This window comes from Apaloderma vittatum, unplaced genomic scaffold, assembly GCF_000703405.1.
Source record: "Apaloderma vittatum isolate BGI_N311 unplaced genomic scaffold, ASM70340v1 scaffold8867, whole genome shotgun sequence".
Taxonomy (NCBI): Eukaryota; Metazoa; Chordata; class Aves; order Trogoniformes; family Trogonidae; genus Apaloderma; species Apaloderma vittatum.
The window spans coordinates 51,560-72,028 of NW_009726695.1; the positions used below are offsets into that span (position 1 = coordinate 51,560).

The 20,469-nt window shown below is 38.6% G+C and overlaps 1 protein-coding gene across 1 annotated transcript in view; it reads right to left on the bottom strand.

Annotated features, from left to right (window-relative positions):
- LOC104276913 (rho GTPase-activating protein 21-like) overlaps positions 1-20,088 on the bottom strand; it is a 67,652-nt gene extending 47,564 nt beyond the window's left edge. Inside the window, 3 exon segments of the mRNA XM_009873385.1 lie at positions 2,759-2,871; positions 14,621-14,649; positions 19,915-20,088. Coding sequence (XP_009871687.1) covers positions 2,759-2,825 — 67 coding nt within the window. The 5' untranslated portion in view covers positions 2,826-2,871; positions 14,621-14,649; positions 19,915-20,088.
- Positions 20,089-20,469: the final 381 nt, after the last annotated feature.

A 20,469-nucleotide genomic window follows, 5' to 3' on the forward strand; every position in this document is an offset into this window, starting at 1 on the left:
TACTAAACCACATGGACTTGCTAAATGGTTTTTTATTTGGTCTGTACACATGGCCTAACATGCAAATAAACTGGTGAGGTACTTTTTAACTCTAAAATAAAGTTTACACGTGCCCTTTTATCAGCTGGTTATGCCCTTTCCCTCACCAGAGAAAACTCCTGAGTTTTGTCTCTTGCTTTCTCAGTAACAAAAGAATAATATCCCAACAATATTTAAGGGCTGCTAGGAACCCACATGACTGACCGGCACCTGTAACGGATGGCAAATCCTGTCCCACTGTTATACACACACACATACACACACAGAAAAAAAACCCCCAAACCTAGGCTGAGAAACTGGACTTCCACAGAAACAAGGGTAATTTTGAAATGCTCAGTAACACACCCAAATAAGTCCTTTCAAAAAGTTGCAGGAAAAAAATGCTACTGTTTGTGCACAAAAGTATTCTTGTTTAGAAGCTCTGAACCTTGTTCTCCTAGGTCATATGGCAAGACTTCTTCAGAAGACACCAGGATCCTGCTCTGGAACTTAAAACTGACTTTTCTGCAGGTTGTTTCAGAACTTGCCCACAGATCTTTTCTCAGTGTTCCCGCTAAAAACGCTGATTAGGACTATCTTTAAAGTAGGGTATATCATCTTACCTATTCTTATGCAGTTTATATTTTTCAGTCTACTTGAATCATGCAACCAATGAAATGGCCAAAAAACTCATGTAGGACACACTGCAGAACTAGTTACATGAAAAAAATGGGCACAGGCAACTCTGCAAAATACAACTTCACTGAGTTTCATGTACATATAAAGGGGAAGGCCAATGCCTGTAGGGTAAAAAAGTATGTAGAAGCATGAAGGTTTTTTCTATTAGCTCTCTATCAATCTGGTGGCCAATTAAATACCTTTGACCAAACCAGAAATTAATCTGAACACACTTAAACCATCTCCCTTTCCACACACATTTTATTCCTTTATGTTCTTGCCTATACATAAATGACAGCATGAAGATCAAGACAAGGAAAATGTGGATCTATTTAGGGTGTCAATATATCAATATTTCTAATATTTATATTTGGAAGTCACAAATATGTCCCTTTTTAATGAAATGCCTGGGAGGTTAAATATGGGAAGTATGATGTAACTTTAATAATTTTACAGGAGTATTCAAAAATACTCAGAATGAATTGTTTTACATTTAAGATAATGTAACCTATTACTCAAATTTGAGAGTATTCCAAGCTTTCTGGTGAGTAGCAGCCAGGTAGGCTCCTGAAACAGAGCTCATTGATTCTGGGTAACGAAGCTCATGTTGAGACTTTCAGTATTACAAATAAGCCCTCAGCAGTGAAAAAAATTAACAAACAAATATAACTGCCTAAACTCATATTAAATTTTCAATTATTTTCTTTCCCATCAGTGTGAACATGAAACAAAGGAATTTGAATTTTAAATAAGTAAATAAATTAATAAGAAAAATACAGTCGTATACAGCATCTGTATCCGAAGTTAAGCAATCTAAGTGTTTTATAACATAATTTTAAGATAGAGGTATAGTAATATATTTCATCTCAAAGTTTTAAACAAGATATAGTGGCATGACTTAATTAAATACAATTGCTATCAGCAGTAGTTTAGTCTGTTAATTTAAAAATGTATTTTCTCATTTATTTTCTGTTCTTACTCTGGGCTCCTAAAAATCTCTTCTGCATCTAAAAATAAAATATTCTCTACAGATTTCATCTCTTTCAATCTGGCAAACACTAAACAGAGCAGAAATTAACATGCCTTCTCTGTACAACTTCAACATATGCTGCACTTTATCATGCCAAAACATTTCTTTATATAATAGCATTCAAGTAATGCCAAAGTAGCACTTCCCTGAATAACTATTTAAGGAGGAGTTAAAAATGAAAAAATGCCTTATGCTGTATAAGTAGGATCTAGGACTGGTTTTAAATTGTTTATCATCCTATCATTTTTGTACTTATTTAGAGAGAAACAAACAAAAAGTATTCTATTCCAGTCAACTGCATGTATATCACTGCTTTCAACAGAAAATGTCAACATCCCTTATCAATACAAAACACAACCCTTTCACAGAATGTATGTTTTGCCATATTTTAAAGAACAGAAACCCGTGTGTGTAGTGCTATTCATGTATGTAAATTACTGGTTTATCACTTGGAAGACTTCCCATTCTAACAGAGCTTTTTCCCCCCCCCCCCTCCTTGGACACCTAAGTAAAGGTGTGACAAAATACCTGGTACTTCACAAAAAAGACGTGTTTTCTGCTCTCCAGTTTGATCAAATCAAACAAAAGTAAAAATCTGCTAAGAAAAGATAGACTTGGATTGTTACCATTTACTTTAAAGGAGACAGAATAATGTAATTTAAAGGACAAAATGCAATGTTTTGAGGTTATCAGTCTTTCAAAAAGCAGAAGAAATAGAAGCTTACAGGTGTCATTTTCCACCCTTTTCTCCTACTCCTCACTTATTTTATCATATACTCATTCTTACTTTTTAAAGATAATAAACCAAAGACTAAGACTTTAGTGCCTTAATATATTTTATATAACGTGTCCTAAGAGAATTCAACAGTCTCTTTGAGATGAAAAGCACTGGAGGACAATTTAAAAGAGAAGTTTCAAACTTCTGAAGAAGTAGTTTTAAATGGAAGAAAAAGCTACAGGTAGAAGCTTAAATCACATAGATTTTTACATCACGCACACTAACAGGCTATTGGTGTTACAGAAGTACAGTACCTGTGCACAGTCCAGCTTCAAAAGCAGGTCCACCCTCTTTAACTTGTTTAACGAATATGGTATCCATTGGCTCCAGTCTATTTCTTTGTTTTCCTGAGGAAGGAATAATATTTCTTAATAGCATTTAATTACACTACATTACAATGCTTTTATTTTAAGAATTATTTTGAAATGTAATCCTGTTACGGTCACCATTACATTCAATACTCAAGGTCTATTTGGAGGGGAGGAAGGAAGAGAGACTAGGAGTGCTAAAAACAGCATTTTGTTTGGCTACACTGAAGATCTTTCAGCTGTCTGGGGAAAAAAAGAAAGAGGAGGGGGGCAGAGAGAGACGTGTATCTCAAACTTAAATATGCAAATATGTCCCACTAAGTGCTATTTTCCGGGTTCATTTCATCACCACATTGCTACATCATCCTTGTGCTGATGCCTACGCTACTCAGTAGGAATTATCCCTCCTTCTTCTAAGTTGCTATCTAGCATAAGAAATAAAGCCAAATAAACTGAGTAAGAACTAGCAGTGATAAAAAAATGGGGTTTTTAATCTTTCCTTAGAAGAAAAAAAATTCATAAACATTGATTTATAGTATTCATGGAACTGCAACATTGATTTTCTAATGGTTTTTCAGATGCCCCAAGAAGAAGTCTGAAGTTTTCTTGGAGGTTTATCAAAAGTCAAAAAGTAGTATACGATTCAAAGTAAATTATGAGTGCACACACTATACATATGCATCCATATATACACAACATAGAAGTTAATCTACAGTAGCCAGAAACCATAACGCCTGCACCTTCTTGCCTTCTGAGTATACACTTAATTTCCACGCTCTCAGAAACACAGGTACCTTACGCATTTACATGCATGTCACCAAGTAATTCTTAGTTGAAGCAGCCACTGTTTCTGAGTATCAAGAAGGAGGAGTGGGGGAGGTGAGTGCAGTAAAACAATAGGAAAAAAACAACTCGACATCCCCCCAAAAAAGAAAGATTCCACACAGATAAAACCACAAGACAAAAAAACTGTAGTTATACTTTAGGCTACAGTGCTGTGATGCTGTCCTGAACTACGTCTGCATGTAGCTGGAGTTTGAAGGCTGCACGTCGCAAAAGGACCTGGGGGTGTTGGCTGACAGGCAGCTGAAGAGGAGCCAGTAGTGTGCCCAGGTGGCCAAGAAGGCCAACGGCATCCTGGCCTGGATCAGGAATAGTGTGGCCAGCAGGAGCAGGATTGTCCCCCTGGACTCGGCACTGCTGAGGCTGCACCTTGAGCAGTGTGTTGAGTTCTGGGTCCCTCACTACAAGAAGGACATTGAGGCACTGGAGCGTGTCTAGAAAAGGGCAATGAGGCTGGTGAAGGGTCTGGAACACGAGTCCTGTGAGGAGCGGCTGAGGGAGCTGGGGTTCTTTAGCCTGGAGAAAAGGAGGCTGAGGGGAGACCTTATTGCTCTCTACAACTCCCTGAAGGGGGGTTGGAGAGGGGAGGGGGTCAGCCTCTTCTCCCGAGTAACAAGTGACAGGACTAGAGGAGATGGCTGCAAGTTGTGCCAGGGGAGGTTTAGGCTGAGTATTAGGAGGAAGTTCTTCACTGAAAGCGTCATTGGGCATTGGAACAGGGTCACCATCCCTGGAAGTATTTAAGAAACGTGTTGATCTTGTGCTTAGGGACATGGTTTAGTGGTGACCTGGCATTGCTAGGTTAATGGGTGGACTCAACGACCTTAAAGGTCTCTTCCAACCATTCTGTGATTCTGAAAGCCGTTTTACAGCCTTACACAGTTTTAACAGTGTAATTTTTATGCCAGTAAGCTACAAACACAAACCAAACAAACCAATCCACCCAAAACAAAACCACACCCACCCAAAATGAAAATTGGAAACTTTATTTCCAGGCTACCAGGAGACTGCACTGGACTAAAATTCTTCCACGATGTTATTGGTCTCTCCTGACATCCTTGTCCTACCTGGTGCAAAACATGAGTGCTCACAGGACCAGTGGCAGAACCTCAGCGGCGACAGCCAGCCCAGCCCTGATGGTGCCAGCGCTCGCTTTAACAGCTGAGGTCTCTCCCAACTCCTATCACCAGTTACTTCTCCCATGCCACACTCAGACTGGAGAAATGCCACCGCCCTTAGGATGCTCCGTGATAAGCCAGCCCAGGGAACTGATACGGATTGAAAATAAGCTGGGTCTGGGCTCCAGCTTATCAGGAAGCCCTGGCATAAACCACAGAAAAAGAAGGAACAGCAGGAAAGAATGAAGAAATTGCTTAAAACCAGGACTGCAGATAAAAGAAACACTCCTTGAAAACTAGAGCATTAGGTTCTAATCACTCCTCCAGTTTTAGCCTAATGCCTTAATACTGCCGACCCTCAGTGTCCTGCCATTTTACCACAAAACAGATGAAGAAAGTGCCTCACTCATATTCATGTGGCTCTAAATGGCCTTCTCAAAATAACTCCAGATTGGCAGAGAATAATCAAAAAGCTTATTTGACAGACCCAGATAACTACTATATTAAAAAAAAAAATTATAAATCAAGAAACTCCAGTTGGCATCTCAGCCCCTAAACACTTTAAAATTTGATTAGCAGGACACAGCTACAAGACATACAAAATGCTCTTTGTGAACCAAAGCTAATATCTGTCATTTTTAATCTGCTGATTAAAATAGATGCTGAACACATGATGTGTCTCATCCTTTAAGAGGCAGCAATGTTTCAGCAAGTTCAGACAAGCTCCAAGAGTAATTTAGTCGGATGCCATGAAAGAAAAGTTGTTTCAACTACTTAAAAGAGTGAAGTTAAAATAGGACCTTTCATAGGACCACCAAACATCCTTCCCAGTATTGTATATATCTTAAGAGATGATGTGACAATCTCAAAAATGACAAGAAAATAAATGCAGGTCCGAAGGCACATCTAATGTATAACTGAATATCTGATACTTTTAACCTGACACATTAAACTTGCTTTTGTCCTGCATGCAAAATGAGGCTACACTGAACAGTCATTCTTCTTCCTAAAAAGGTGAACCCCTACCTAAAAGAAAACAATCAATTTAGGGGCAAAAAATTAGGATGAAAAGTTTAAAAAGCTGTTTACATTTGCAGGTTCATTTTATAACTCAGTAATATCCAAACTCAAGTAAAGATAAGAAGAAAACCTAGTAATCTTAAGTCGTTCTGGGACTTTTACACACGTGGATACAAACCAAAACTTTCTTATCCATCAGTAACAAATTAACTTCTTGGAATACATAGCTTCAAAGTGTATGTCTGTATTTTGAGTTTGAAACTCAAGCAAAGTTAAACAATATTTTCTGTCAGTAGGAGCTAATGACACTTTCTTCAGACAAACTGAGGGGGAATACATCTTTTAGATGTGCACTCAATTATTACAGAAACCAATCCCAAATAAACTAACAAGTTACCTTGTGGCTCAAAATTTAACAACCACTACACTTCAATTTAATGGTGTCTAGGTCTCAAGCAAAAGCAAGATGCTATCTAAAATGTGAGCTTACGCTCCCCTCCTTTCAAAGTTCACCATCTAGAGCAGATTATCACAGTAGAACTACACTAAGTTTTTCTGCTCTGCACTACATCATGTCAGACAGAACTGAATTTTCCTTTCTAATATCTAAAAGGCCTAACTTTTTGGAGCATGCCAGAACCTTCTTACAAGGCAATACAACAAAGAACAGTAACACATCTCGTACGATTCGTCTCTCAGACACGTAGCCGTATTTGCCAGTGCCTCCTCCCTCCTTTTCCATACTTTTGCAAGTAACTTTGTAACTGAGCATTTACATTGCAGGCTACTAGTGAGCAAATAAGACAATTCTGGAAGCAGGAGCTGCCAGGAACACATACAAGAAAGCAACACACATGAAAAGCACAACTTCTGTGAAAAAGAATTTCATATTTACTTCATTTCTCCACAACTGTAGCTATAAACAGAGGTATAGTCTGGCATAAGGGCAACAGAAGACAAAAAAAGCATATGAAGCTGCTAAGTACAAAAGCTAGCTGACAAGAAACCGAAAAAACAAAGTCCATGAAGTTGTCCTTTCCTTTATCAGTCTTATAAGCACACAAAAACCTCCAGCATGAATAAACAGTCACTAGTCAGGATAAACTAAACCTCCAGTTATTGTGCAACAGTAATGTAGTTTTACTAACAGAATGACTGAAATATTCCTGCCAGGGCAACCACTTCCCTAAGCAATGGTATTCAAATGGAAACATAACTTTAGAGAAGTCAAAATCATGTTTGAAATTTTACTTCAGAGATTCAGCATCATCAGAAATAAAGAAATAAAAATGAATGCAGAAGGCTCAAGGCAAAAATTGTCTTAAATAAGGGCAGTAAGGATCAGGAGAGTCTTTATAATAAAGCCCTTAGTCTAAACAACCAATGTTAAGAAAAGTAGTCTGAAGACGCACAAACATCCGTAAACCAAAAGCTTAATCCCCTAAAATACCAGTTTGGAATACAGCTGCTGCAGGTACATCATTTGTGTTGCACCAGATTCTGTAACCTTGAGTTAGGTTTTAAGCTACTCTGCAGAGCGGACAATATCACTACACTGCTCCGCAATTCATCTGGAAAACAAAATGACAGAAAAGTTTTATTATCAAGTCTACCAAGACACTACAAGATAGCTACAAGCACATCAATTCTCTGTAGTCATTAACCTTCCAATATAAAACACAGCCAGATAAAGACATCTTAATGGAAAGACTATACAAAGGACACCTCTCTGATAGCCTTGCCATTTTGAAGGGGGGGGGGGCCACAAAAAAAAACCAAAACAACCCACACCAAAGCACTATTGCTGACATAACTCTCCTTTGTTTTTTATCTGCAGAGCACAAATCTTCAAGTGTTCTGAGATACAGTATAATACATAGTTTGTTACCAAGTCTCTCCTAAAAATCTGATGCTTAAAAACATGTAATTTCTCCTCTTCCTAGATTAAAAAAAAAATTTTGCTCAAGGCAGCTGAATCATACTTAAAAATCCTTGTAACACAGAAATGGAATAAAAGCTAGAGCACTTTGTTAACTTTATGCAGAATATTTTGCCTTTGAGCCCTACGCTCAGATAGCAAAAGGATGACCTTTCATTTTTATACTGAAGAATCACCAGCTCCATGAAACACCTTGAATTATTAAATTAAGATAGGCTCTTATGTTCATCCTTTCCTGACTCAAGAAGGAGGAATATTCCTCTTGAACATTATGAGCAATTGCTATGGAAAACACGTATCACAGCTTCAACTTAGTTACAAACTCTGCAAAAAAGGTGTTTGCCCATTGCATTACTTGCCAACATTATAACAAGATTTTCCAATTCTCTCCAATCTACAATTAAGTTTTTTCAAGTTTAAAATTTAACCAATGATCAGTCTAAAGGATTTACTTTAGTTATTAGCTAAGCATAGAGCCATTCAAACTATATCTGTTGGAACGAAGCTACAGAATCTCCCTTAAATCCATGGAAATTACACTTAGGCAGCTCTTGGCGTTTTTACTAGAAGTCAAAGATGATTCAACACAATTGCCACTGAGAAACATAACACAAGTGACAAGTTAGAAGGCCATTCTGCTGGACATTCTGGTTGTACTTTAAGGGAACAAGGAATCATCAGGCTCTGGTCTAAGGGGAAAACTAAATGAGCCCACTTTCAGCAGTCTCAACATTTAGTGTTGAAAAAAAAAAAAATCAATTTCCTGTGGTGCTATCCTAAAGCAGTAACGTTACATATCTCATCTCTTACTCCTAATTCCACTATTATATACCTTAGACAGTATCATCTCAGCAATCTATGACCTTTCCAAATACTTGCTTTCACATTCATGCATTTCCATGTTCTTTATCTACCTTGTTCCCATCATCACAGGCACAATTAATTTTTCATAACAGACTGAGCTTATAAACCATGATATTAAGAAACAGGATTAAATTAAATCCTGGGAGAACACAAACTACATTACAGAAATCAACAATGAAGCATCAAAAACTCAAGGAATTATGTAAGCAGCAGTAAGGAACAAAAAGCTTTTCCTGCATTTTTTCCACGCTTACCTCAAAGGCTCTACAACATCAAACAGACTTGAGCTGAAGGAGCTCAGGGAATAAATAGGAACTATTTAGCTTAAGACAACTGAAGGACAGAAACTTTAATGCATAGTCAGGTACATTAAAAAAACTCAAACAAATCATTTTGCGATCACAGTTCAACAATTGGTGAAAACAAATATCTAAAGTCTCATTAGGAAGTGCACATTCAGTCTCTACAGAGAACAACTGAGCAATATACCTAAGTTGCCTTTCATTTTTATGGGAAGATAAGCTCCTAGTTGTTATAGATACTTCGACATAGAAATATAAGATAAAGGAGGAAAAGCAAGAACATCATACTAAAAAGACATGATATTGGATTATAATGATACTAGATTTCCAGGCACTGAATTAAACATAAAATAGCTTAGTTCTGATATGGAACATTAAACTCTTTTCATACTATGTCTGTATGATAATCACTCTTCATTTTAGTTGTGAATCACAAGCCAAATATTTTTGAAGAAAAACATGTTTTAGGGCAAGGTACAAGCAACAACCAACCCATTTATTTCATACTAAACTAGTATTCTGATGACCAGAACTTCAAGAAGTCTTTGAAAGACAGTGAAATACTTAACATATGTAGCACACAGTGAAATGCCATGGGGACAGCATTACAACTGAGATGTTTTTCTCCAGCATCACTTACCACATGTTTACAGTGCAAGTTTCTAATATAAAACGTTACTGGTTTTCGTAGGTATAGGCATTTTTCAACTTATCTCAAATATTCCTATAGTGCTCTCCTGGGAGACTTTTGCCTGTGAGATACCTCCTAAATAAAATTTTGAAATAAGGCAACTCCAGAAAACAATACTGCTACTGATGGTATACCATCCTCAAAACACATGAAAGAAATACTCTGAATTAATACAGGCTGATCAGTATAAAAGAAATTCTCAAGAAAACAGTAGGATCTGACAGAAGTTTCCAGTCAGTGACCAAGGAATCCACTGAGAAAGATCTGCACCTTCCTTTTAATAGCCAACAACCTGGAGCAGTGAAAGGAGGAAAGACCAGAAACTCTTCCAAAAAGTAACTATAAAATATGTAGAGTAAATCTGCCAAATGCCCTTCGAGGAGGTAACAGGATGCTCAAGTCCCCCAAAAGGAGTATATGTGAGGGTTCCACCACTTGGCTGAAGAAAGCCTCAACTACTTCCTCCCTGATCAGGTAGTCTGTAGCAGACACTCACCAAGATGTTGCCACCTGGGTGTCCCTGCAAATCCCGACCAAAAAGCTCTATGCCAGCTCCCCACCCTTCCCAAGTCAGAGCTCCAGGCATCCCTGCCGCTCTCTCACAACCCAACAAAGGGGCTTTGATCTCTGTGCTCTCCCAACCTGCCCTTCCCAAAATGCCCATACTCATCCACTCCAGTGACCCGTCCCACCACACCTCTGTGACCCCAACAATATCATGATCCTACAACTGCATGCAAGTCTCCAGTTCCTCCTCCTTGCTCCCCACACTGCATGCAGGAGTGCACAGCAGCCTCAGAGGCCCTCAAAAAAGACCCCCCATCAAGTTGTCCTGCAGGCACTTCCTTATTTAAGTACATAGACTTGAGATGGTCCCCTTCCATTTCAACTGTTGACCATGAGATGTATCTTGTCCACAGTATCCTACCCCCTCTGTTTGACAATCTGATCCACTATTCTCTCACTTGCTTCTTGGCCATCATCTCCCTCCTGAGGCATTACCAGTTGAGAGCACTCCTGGACAAATCTGCATTAGCTTTTATTTTAAATGCTTTGAAATCTTGCTGCTTACCAAAAGTAAAATTAATGCAAGCCAGGAGCATGATCTAAATACATACTAAAGAAGTTGCACTAAAATTCTATAAAATAACATAAAACAATATAAAGTATTTCTAGCACTTTTAGAACACATCAAATCTGGTGCATGCTTTTATCTTCTGCCCTCTAGACTTAATTAGGTACTCGGCTCCTTTGAAAAAAAAAAATATTCGAGTGCTTTCAATAAATGGCAAGAGCAGTAGAGATGCTTTTCTCCACACTCACCTACTCAAATCTGTAAATGCTGAACCTCATAAAAATCTCAACTTTTAAAGGTAAGTTTAACCTGTGAAAAGGGCAAGGCAGAAAGTGCAGGGAATTAGAAATCTTCACTCAAAATCAATAAAAAAAAAATTCCAATTTTGCACTGGCACACACCCCTGCACAAAACTGAAGAGCTTGCATCCCCTTACCTTAGCCTTTCAGAGAGGAAAGCTCAAAGTGAACTACGTGAATTATCATCCACAAACTTAAGACAGAGCTTCACAGGGGGAAGTTTTCCAATTAAGTTTGAAGGAAAATACATGAGATTTCCCACTAGATGGCCCTTCTGCCCGACACTCACACTGCACCCTGCCCAGCAACGTGCTCTGCCTCAAGCTGTTGAAGCAACTGGTGCTTCAACCAGCAGCCAAACATACAGCTTCTTGCCCCTCCAAACCAGCTCGGTCTAATTTTCCAATGTTAGTACTTAAAGATTCCTTGTGATAATACTTCACAGAATCTCTGGCACACATGCTTTGGCTAAATTAATATGATTGTGAACATGAAAAAGTGAGATAACACTTCTGTTCATTTTCTCCTCACAAGCCATCTACTCACCTCAGGTGGGAACAAGAACAACTTATAGCAATGTAAATAGAAACCATTTCAACCCCTCCAACTACCATGATCATGATAAATGTTGTAGAAAAATGTCCTATAGACTGTCCCATTTTTTTTTATTTTTAAGAGTATAATATATAAAATGGGCAGGTTAAGTTCTACTGACACCTACATCCTCTGCCTCAGCCATATCTTCTCTTTCCAGATGGGGCACAGGTTCAACCTTCTCTCCTGCTAATGGGAATATTATATTTCCAGAGCACTTTGTGTCCTCTGATCTGTACTTTGAGGCATAAAGCACACTACGTTGCTATAAATAAGCAATAGTTGAGCTACGATTCATAGTTTAAGTAGCAACACAAAAAATTCCAGAAAGTAATCCTGGTCCCACTTGCACAGGTCTCGTAGAGAACTGTGTGTTTCCCTTCCTTACTGCTGTTCCTCTACTGAAAAAAAGATCTCAGACAACACTTCAGATAAACAGACCTACACTTGCATCTATGGCTTATCCAGTTCTCCCCATGAAAAGACTGCAGATAATCTTTCTCTAGACCACAAGTGGTAAGTTCTGTGTAGGTTTGGCACAGAAGATTGACTCCTTTCTCTTCCTAAAGGAATCTGCCCTTTCTTTTCATACGCCACAACAGATAAAGGAGGTCACAAGTTTGGAAGGTTAATGGGGGGTGATGAGAAGTAGGAAGATTGTACTTTTCAGTGTTTAACAAGCAGGTGACAACAGCCAATTAAAATCAGGATGATGAAATGGATTAATTCATCTGCTTCCAAGAGAAAAGAAAGGAAGTTCAAGTAAATTCATACTTCCCAGAATATTTGCAACATGTCACAGTAACAAAAAACCCCAAAAAACTCACCCTGAAACCAGTTCAGGTATGTTCTCTGTCCTCCAACTAAATGAGATTAAGAAGTACAAAAGCGGGTACCATTCTCTGCAAGTTGTAACTCAACTTTTAAGACAAGCGCAAGAGTACCCACATTGGAACTGGCCTCTCCTCAAGGAGTTGCACCGCATCGCCCAATGCAGTTAATCGCACCTCCTCTGCAAACCCTGCCATAATGACAGAGTGGGAAAAACAAAGTGGGAATGGTCTCAACCTGAAAACCCAATTTCCTTATCTAAACCTATTTTTCACCCTTCTAAGGAAATGATACAGTATCAGCACAAAGGGGAGCGTGGATGAGAAACTAACTAAACATCAAAGAGAAATTTAAATTAAGCAGGACTGAGATGTAGCAAAAATTATTAAACAATAAGTTAACTGGTGAATTAAGAAAGAGAGCAGATGCAGGCAATGTGAGAGGGAGAAAACTATGAAAAGAGCGGGGAGCTGGCAGGCATAACCTAGAAATAAAGTCATTTTTCCATCCCTCCTAAATCAAGTGCAAGAATTTCATTCATACATCTTATCTGACATCAATGAAACATGTTTCATGGATCTCTTAAAATGTACATGGGAGCACTATAACTGATGAAATGAGTTGTATCAGTGCTGTTATACTGCTATGGGTTTGAATCTGGTGGGATTTTTTGTAAAAGTTGGGGAAGACTCGTGCAAAACTTCGAGAGCCTCCTCCACCCTCAGGTAGGAGTAGGACCTGCCTCTGGCCAGGGCCAGGCCAGTCAGCTCCTCTGCCATCAAGGTATTTAAGAGGGGACCTCAGTGTTCTACCTCTCTTCTGGTTTTGTCTAGTTTTGAGCTGTTCTGTCTTTAATGCTGGGGAGGTGTTTTTTTTCCTGTTTGAGGAGGTGAGAGGAGAACAAAGGAACGTGGTCCTGAGAAGAAAGAGGTGGAGAAGAGTCCCAGAGGAGAAGGAGAAGGCTGCTGGAGCAGGACCTTTCCCTGAAGCCCGGGGTGGCTGAGATAGCAGGAAGGTGACTGCCTGCCAGCTGGTGGAACTGACAGCAGCGAGAACATCGAGGATGCATCGGTACATGTAGAGCCCCGCGGGAGATGGGAGAGAGACTAAGCATCAGCCGGGGAATTGCCCAAAGCAACCCGTGGCCCTGAGGGACTCATGAGGAGGAAGAGGATTGCCTCCTGTGAGGTGGGCACCACACGGCTGGAAGGAGAGACTGCGAGGAGCCCTCTTTCTCAAGGAGGAGCTGCCAGGTGGCCAGATGGACGGCCCCCCCCACCCCCTGCCCCCCTTGTACTGATGGGGGAAAGGAGGTAGCTGAGAAGACTGGAGGGGTGGGGGTGAGGTGTGTTTAAGATCAGGTCATATTTATTGATGTATTCCTCTCACTATCCTACTTTGTAAATGGCGGTGGTGGATTAAATCTAAGCTTTTCTCCCCCGAGTCACTCTGGTTCTTTACCTGACATCTGAAATGGTAGATCATTACCCTCCCTATCCTTAATGTCAAACCCTTGAGCCTTTTTAGTTGAATTGTCTCACTCTACATCACTGTGGAAATGGGGGAGGGCGCGAGGAGCGAGGTGGAGACTGCATGGTTTTTTGTCCCAATCAGCTTGAACCATGACATACATAGTGAATAAAGTATCACAAAGCTAATAGGAAAAATTCTTTTCATCTTCTATTTTTAAAACAGTAGCATACCACTTTTGTGGATAATTTTTACCATCACTACCAACACTAGTTCTACATACTTACGTGTTGCTTTTATTACAGTAAGTTGCAATAAAATTCAAATTTCAAAACAGCTGCTCTTGGACACACTGTACAGCATTTTCTTAAAAGTGCATATATATAAAAACATATCCATGAGATCCAATCCATCTATAATAATACTTTGCACAGATAACAGCGGGTCTTACATGCAGATCAAATTAAGAGAGCGTGAAACTTTGCTACTAAAAAGCTAACACGTTACATGCATGCCAAGGTGACAGACACGCACAGAAGTGATAGAGCACTTAACTCAGTGGCCATGCAAATACCCACGCTAAACAGGTGAGGCTAAAAAAAGGTTACTTTCTTTTGTCGCACCAAAACCATGAAATTCAATGAGCTTGACTGGTCACACTGAAGTGATTTTACATTTTAAACTCCTCAGTAGCTACTGAAGTGTATTACATAGCTAAAGAGAAATGTCCAACATACTGATATGAAAGAATAAAAACAAGACATACCTTGTCTATTCCCATTCTCTTCATCCTAAGGAAAAAGAAAGAGTGCATATTATAAATTTAATAAATGGAAAAAAAACATGCATAGGCACCTATAAGCTATGAAGAACTGAAGTGAATTTCTAAGTTTAAGCTTGTATTTTACCATTGCCTCCTTTTTCATGAATACTCCAACTTTACAGAATTAAGGCTTTCATTTTGAGAATGCAGTGTAATACTGTTTTTTTTAAAAACAAAACCAAAGCACAGTTCCACGAAACATCCCCACACAACGGGGACGAATAGCTTTACTGAAAAAAAAATGTACCAAAACCCCTTGCACTGTGTGTTGTTGCAAGCATGTTTCCACCCTGAAAGCCAGGCAAGAAAAGTTATACGTTAATTATCTAAGGATTCAAATCTAATTAATACACAAGAGACAAAATATTTTGCAAGTAAGCTCTGAATAAGCTCCTGAAATTTCAAGTATTAAGTTTGCTTTGTCTTCAGTACTATTGCCTGAAGAAAAATACATACTCCATACAGTCTTTAACAACAAACACTATTTAGTAATAGCCTTCAGAATTCTCCTTCTGCTCACTGCAGTATATACACAAAATCATAAGTACCAGGTATCATGAACAGTCCTTAAAAAATAAAGGTAATGAAAAAAATAAATCACACACCTGGAATAGACTCAGGGATAAGTGCATGCTTAAAATAGAAAATAATTGTTTCTTGTCAGTATTTTAATATGAGTGAAAGGCTATCATTGCAAATTTCTTCCACCAAATTCTATCACTTGAAAAGCATGGTTGTTTAAACACGGAAATACATACTTTCTGAGCTGTTACTTTATGGAGTAATAGCCTTTCAATCTAAATACAATTTCTTAGATTAATATCTACTATTTGGGAAGTATTTCTAACAGTTCACCTCAGCTAATTAAAACAGTTTCAATGCTGAACAAAAGAAGGAGCAAGGAGATGATCACAGAATAATTTTCACCTGTATATTTCCTCCTACTTTAAAGTGGATTCATTCCAAACTTGTAGGTCTTTTGCATTTAAAGAGAAATGACTATCTTTTCCATATTAAATATTTTCAAAGCAACCGCACACTGATCTGAGCAAACCATTCAAGAGAGGAAGACTTGAAGAAAGTGAGGGAGTAAGACCAGGATATGAACACTATACAATGATGAGACAAATCTCTCCTAGGTGCAACAGATTTCTTGTGATGCATACAAAAGTTCTGCTGGAGCTTTTTAAGATACTACAGAGATCTAGATAACTTTAAGGAAGAAAAAAACAGAACAAAACCAAACAAACAGAAACAAGTCTAAACACCACACCCCAAACACAAACAAGAAAAGAAAACACCCCCCAAAACCAAAACACTGAGTTAACATGGATCTGGTACTCATTCTACTTTTTAAAAGCCTCAATCATTATCATTACTACGAAAACTTTGAGAGCAGTAAGAGTATATCCTTAAGCTGGACAGTACTGGCTGTTCCACACTTTGGTAGAAAAACCACACTAGACAAGTACTGTTAAAATTTATCATTATATCTCTTGAAGACCTGTAACAACCAGTTGGTTTTGAACTATGACCAGCAGCACAGAATTAGACAAGGGTAACATCTGCATGTCTCTAGTTTCCACCCAATCTGTCAAGTGAAAAAAACAGAGCTCATAATCTGGAAAACGTGGGTAAATGAGGCTACTGGTTTAATGCTATAAACAACAAAAAATATATGGAAATGAAAAAGGTTAGGTAATATAGAACTGCCATCATTTATGAAATACTGCAATGGGTTTGTCAGTTTGTCACTGTGTGTGCAAAGCTCTGTTATGAAACACAGCTGCAAAATATTAGTTTTTCATGGTATCAAGCCAGTGAGCTCAGGCCTTTAAAAATGGAATGCTTTATAACGCAAATGTTTTGGAATTAGCTTTCCCTCCTACATTTACCTCTTACCACACTGCAAGATGTTAGCATATGCTGCTTCCATATCCCATTACAAGGTTTTCTTTTATCATTTACTTGCTTCTCAGACTGACTGAACTTAGTGAATGACCTTCATATACAAAGAAAGCACTCTGCCAACTAACAAATCCTAATAAACATCTGAAATTAAAAGCGTAATTTAATACAGGCTTTTTGCAAGGCTAGTTTAAGAAATCTTCCACACACTCCCTGTTCAGCTTCCTAAGGGAAAGGCGGCATGGGAAGCATGAGGGATTCATAATAGGGTTATTCCTGAATGTACAGCTTTTCTCAGTTCGGTGTGCGGCCCCATACAAGCACAGTCAAGTACTTTTGCCAAAATGAAATGTGTTAAACCACAGCCTCAGTTTCCAAGATCCATCTTTCACACTGTCCTTCACACAGGGCTGTCTCTCCCAACAGACCTACCAAAGAACACTTTCTTCTATAACCTTTCTCTATCATGATGTTTACAAATTAGCTAATTAATAACAATTACAATGAGAAAGAGTCCACTGATTTGTAGTTCATTAGCTGGTTTGTGCAGGAACCATGAAACAATATTAGAACTTAGCACAATATCCTGAATTCAATGTTGATGTGCAATACCACATACATACTGAATGCTAAGTGACAGAAAATAAATATTAAAAAACCATATATATTGAAAATATAAATAACGCAAATTAAATATAACATATCAGTATTCAGAACTAAGATATGCAGATACATCTCTGAATTGATTATATTGAATCACATTTGATTGTTTCAACAACAGCAAGTAAGGTCTGTTTTCCAGTATGAAACTGAGAAACAGCTTTATGGATGCCTCTGAGATGCAGCTGTGCAGGTCACTGGCACCTTGACACTAAGGTATCCCAGTTTTAAGAATAAAACTCATCCTGTTTATTCAGGTGTTACAAAAGTGTGTGTTTCACATCTAACTCAGGTGGCCCACGGTGCCCATCAGAGCAATGGGCTAGTTACCTGACCAGGAACCTTTGTTTCACACCGATGTCAGCTTTGTACACCCAAGGCTAAAAATATCTGCCTCAGAAAGTATCTATTTACCCTCATAAACTCTTAAGTCTCTCGGTTAACTCAACTCCATTTACTTTACTCAGCTTTTGAACAGTTCTCAGAAAAAATCAGTAGCATCATTAAAAATTTAAAGTTGAGCACTGTTGGGTTTTTCTGATCAACACTGAAACTACAGAAATCCTTGCTGAAGTTCTGCGACCTTTAGAGATATCCATGACATAGGCCAGAGAGCTAAAATTTCATGTCTTTGACAATAAGCTGGACTTTGTTTCTCCACAAAAGTGAGCCTCCTTCTGTTAACCTGGTGCTCTACCCTTCTGAAAAACTAGAGAAGGCTCACAGCTTTTGCCTTATGGAACAGCAAGGGTAAGGTCTGTCTCCAGAAACATCAAGGGAAGGTGTCACTAAAACCCAAAAAAAACCAACCACAAAAAAAAAACCCAAACACCTGAAGAACTGAGGTTAACTTAAGTAGGTACTATTAGTGTACCAAAAGATAAGTGTGACAAGTGTGTTTTGGGACTGTCAGGCAGGCAGAGCTTTGAGGCAGACCTTCCTAGACCTCTTCGCTGTAGTGAGCTCGCCAGGACAATTAAAAAAAAAGCTTTTCCACTAGAATAAGTTTTATGAGAATAATAACCAGAAACAATGAACTTCTTAAAATTTAAATACCCAATGCACCAAATGGACCTAGGCAGAAAACAGATTATTAAGTGTTTATAAAAAGTAACATCCACTCTTCTACACTCAATACATCTTCTTCACTGCCACGAAAATTGAGTCCAGTGGCTTTTCAAGCTTTCCCACTTCCATGGAATGTCCAGCAGTGGTGTGATCTTTTCCACACCCTGCAGTCTAGAAGCATTATCCTTTCTATCTTAGAGATGCCCACTGTCCCCGCCAGGAGCAGTCTTGTCCTCCTCTCCCCAGGATTCCACCTGACCTGTCAGCAGCTTTTCAAATACACACAAACTGCAAGCAACAGGAGCAGAACTTTTAAAGGAGAAATTTTCACTAGATATTTCTGAATTGGAACTAAGAGTAGGTATTAAAAAAACCCCAAAACATATATAAAGCACAAAGAACATGAAAGACCATCTGAAGGAAAGCGAGCATAGTGCTAACAACGCCAAGGTCGCAGGTTCGATTCTCGTTTGGTCCCCATGTGTTGCCTGATCTAGTCAAGAGGTGGCGACCCTGGCAGCAGGGAGGCTGGATTAAAACGATCTCTCAAGGTCCCTTCCAGCCTAGGCCATTCTATGATATGATTCTATGACTCTTTCAGATAATTTTCTTACTTTTCACTACCTTTATCAGTTTATGCTGATTTGCAGTAAAGATTTACAGATATTAAGGCAAGCTTACCTTGAAAAAAATTCCAGGAGCTAGAATGCAAAGCCTTCCCTGGGGTTAAAAAAAAAGACAGACCTCTGCAGACCTGTGCACTGATGCAGAGGGCAAGTGCCAGCATCGGGCTGACAGATGTGATAACAAAAGGACTGCGGTTCTGAAAAACTAATAGAAGATCGAGTAACTCTGGCTGTTAAGTCAACATCATCTTTAACTTCCAGATGTAACCTCTATCTTAGATCAGAGGTAACTACATGCATTCTCAGGTGTGATATAAAGACAAGGCTACCACAAAATACAAGAAAGTTGGAAAATCAAATCATAGTTAACATTATTATACTACCTCTATGATGTGCAAAATTAAACATCTGCACCTTCCAGGGCCCTTACGATTTTGATCAATGAGGAAAGAGAGAGGAATGATACTTGAGCTTAGAATCAATGACAAGAGGCTGTAATTAGCTGGAAAACAGAATGATTTCTGGTCAAATAAGAACAGCAGAGAAAACAGATTTACCTCATATTAGGATCAGGCTGACAACAGGTAGATTTCATTCTCTAGTACCATAACTTAGATATAAACTCCACAAACATAAGCCTTCCACCCTTGAAGTCTACACTGTAAAAGGTGTACAAACTAATGACACCAGTTTGGGGTAAAAAAAAAAAATAATTCTGCACAGAGAAATATTTCCTTATTCTGCAATAACCACTGGCCTTACACATGGTAACAAATATTTTTACCTCAAGTGAACTCATACTCAGTTAATTCCATTTTCTTGGAACAGATCAGCGCAATGGCTGTCAAACAATGCAATAAGTGAGCTCACCCATCCTATACACAAGGAATCCATGACCTGTGCAAGTTAGATTTTTGATCCTAAAAAGTATGATAAAGCTATACAAGTGCTTCATTATTAATTTCACTTACTTTAAAAGAAAACTGAACTGCAGATTCTGGAGGGTAAACTATGAAATGTCTTAAGGTGAAGCCAAAACCCTGAGATGTCCTCCTTAGCACAACAGTTTTGGGACCAGGCCAAGAGAAGGTTTCCTCTTCCTCCGAAGGTGATATAGCTTCACTCTGCTCTTTTCCATCTTTATTTTTTGATGCCTAAAATAAAGAAGACGACACACAGAGAAATTGTAATTTAGATAATTAAAACAACAAACAACCCACACCTCAACATTCCTCTGCACTTGAAAATATAATTTCTCTCTCCCCATAACGAAAATAACTTGACGATCACTAATATTTTCAGAGGAAATGCGTATTGTAAAGTAGTATCCTTTACAGCATTACACCCCTGGTTATATCACGTACAGAATTATTCTTAAATGAAGTTAGTTATATATTAAGGAAGTCAACGTACAACAGTGAAAGGCTCACAGGAACCACAAGAAATGTGTACAGGTTGCATATTTCATTCACTTTCTATTTAGATACAAATGTGTCTCCTGGAGACCCCATTTACAGGTGAACAGA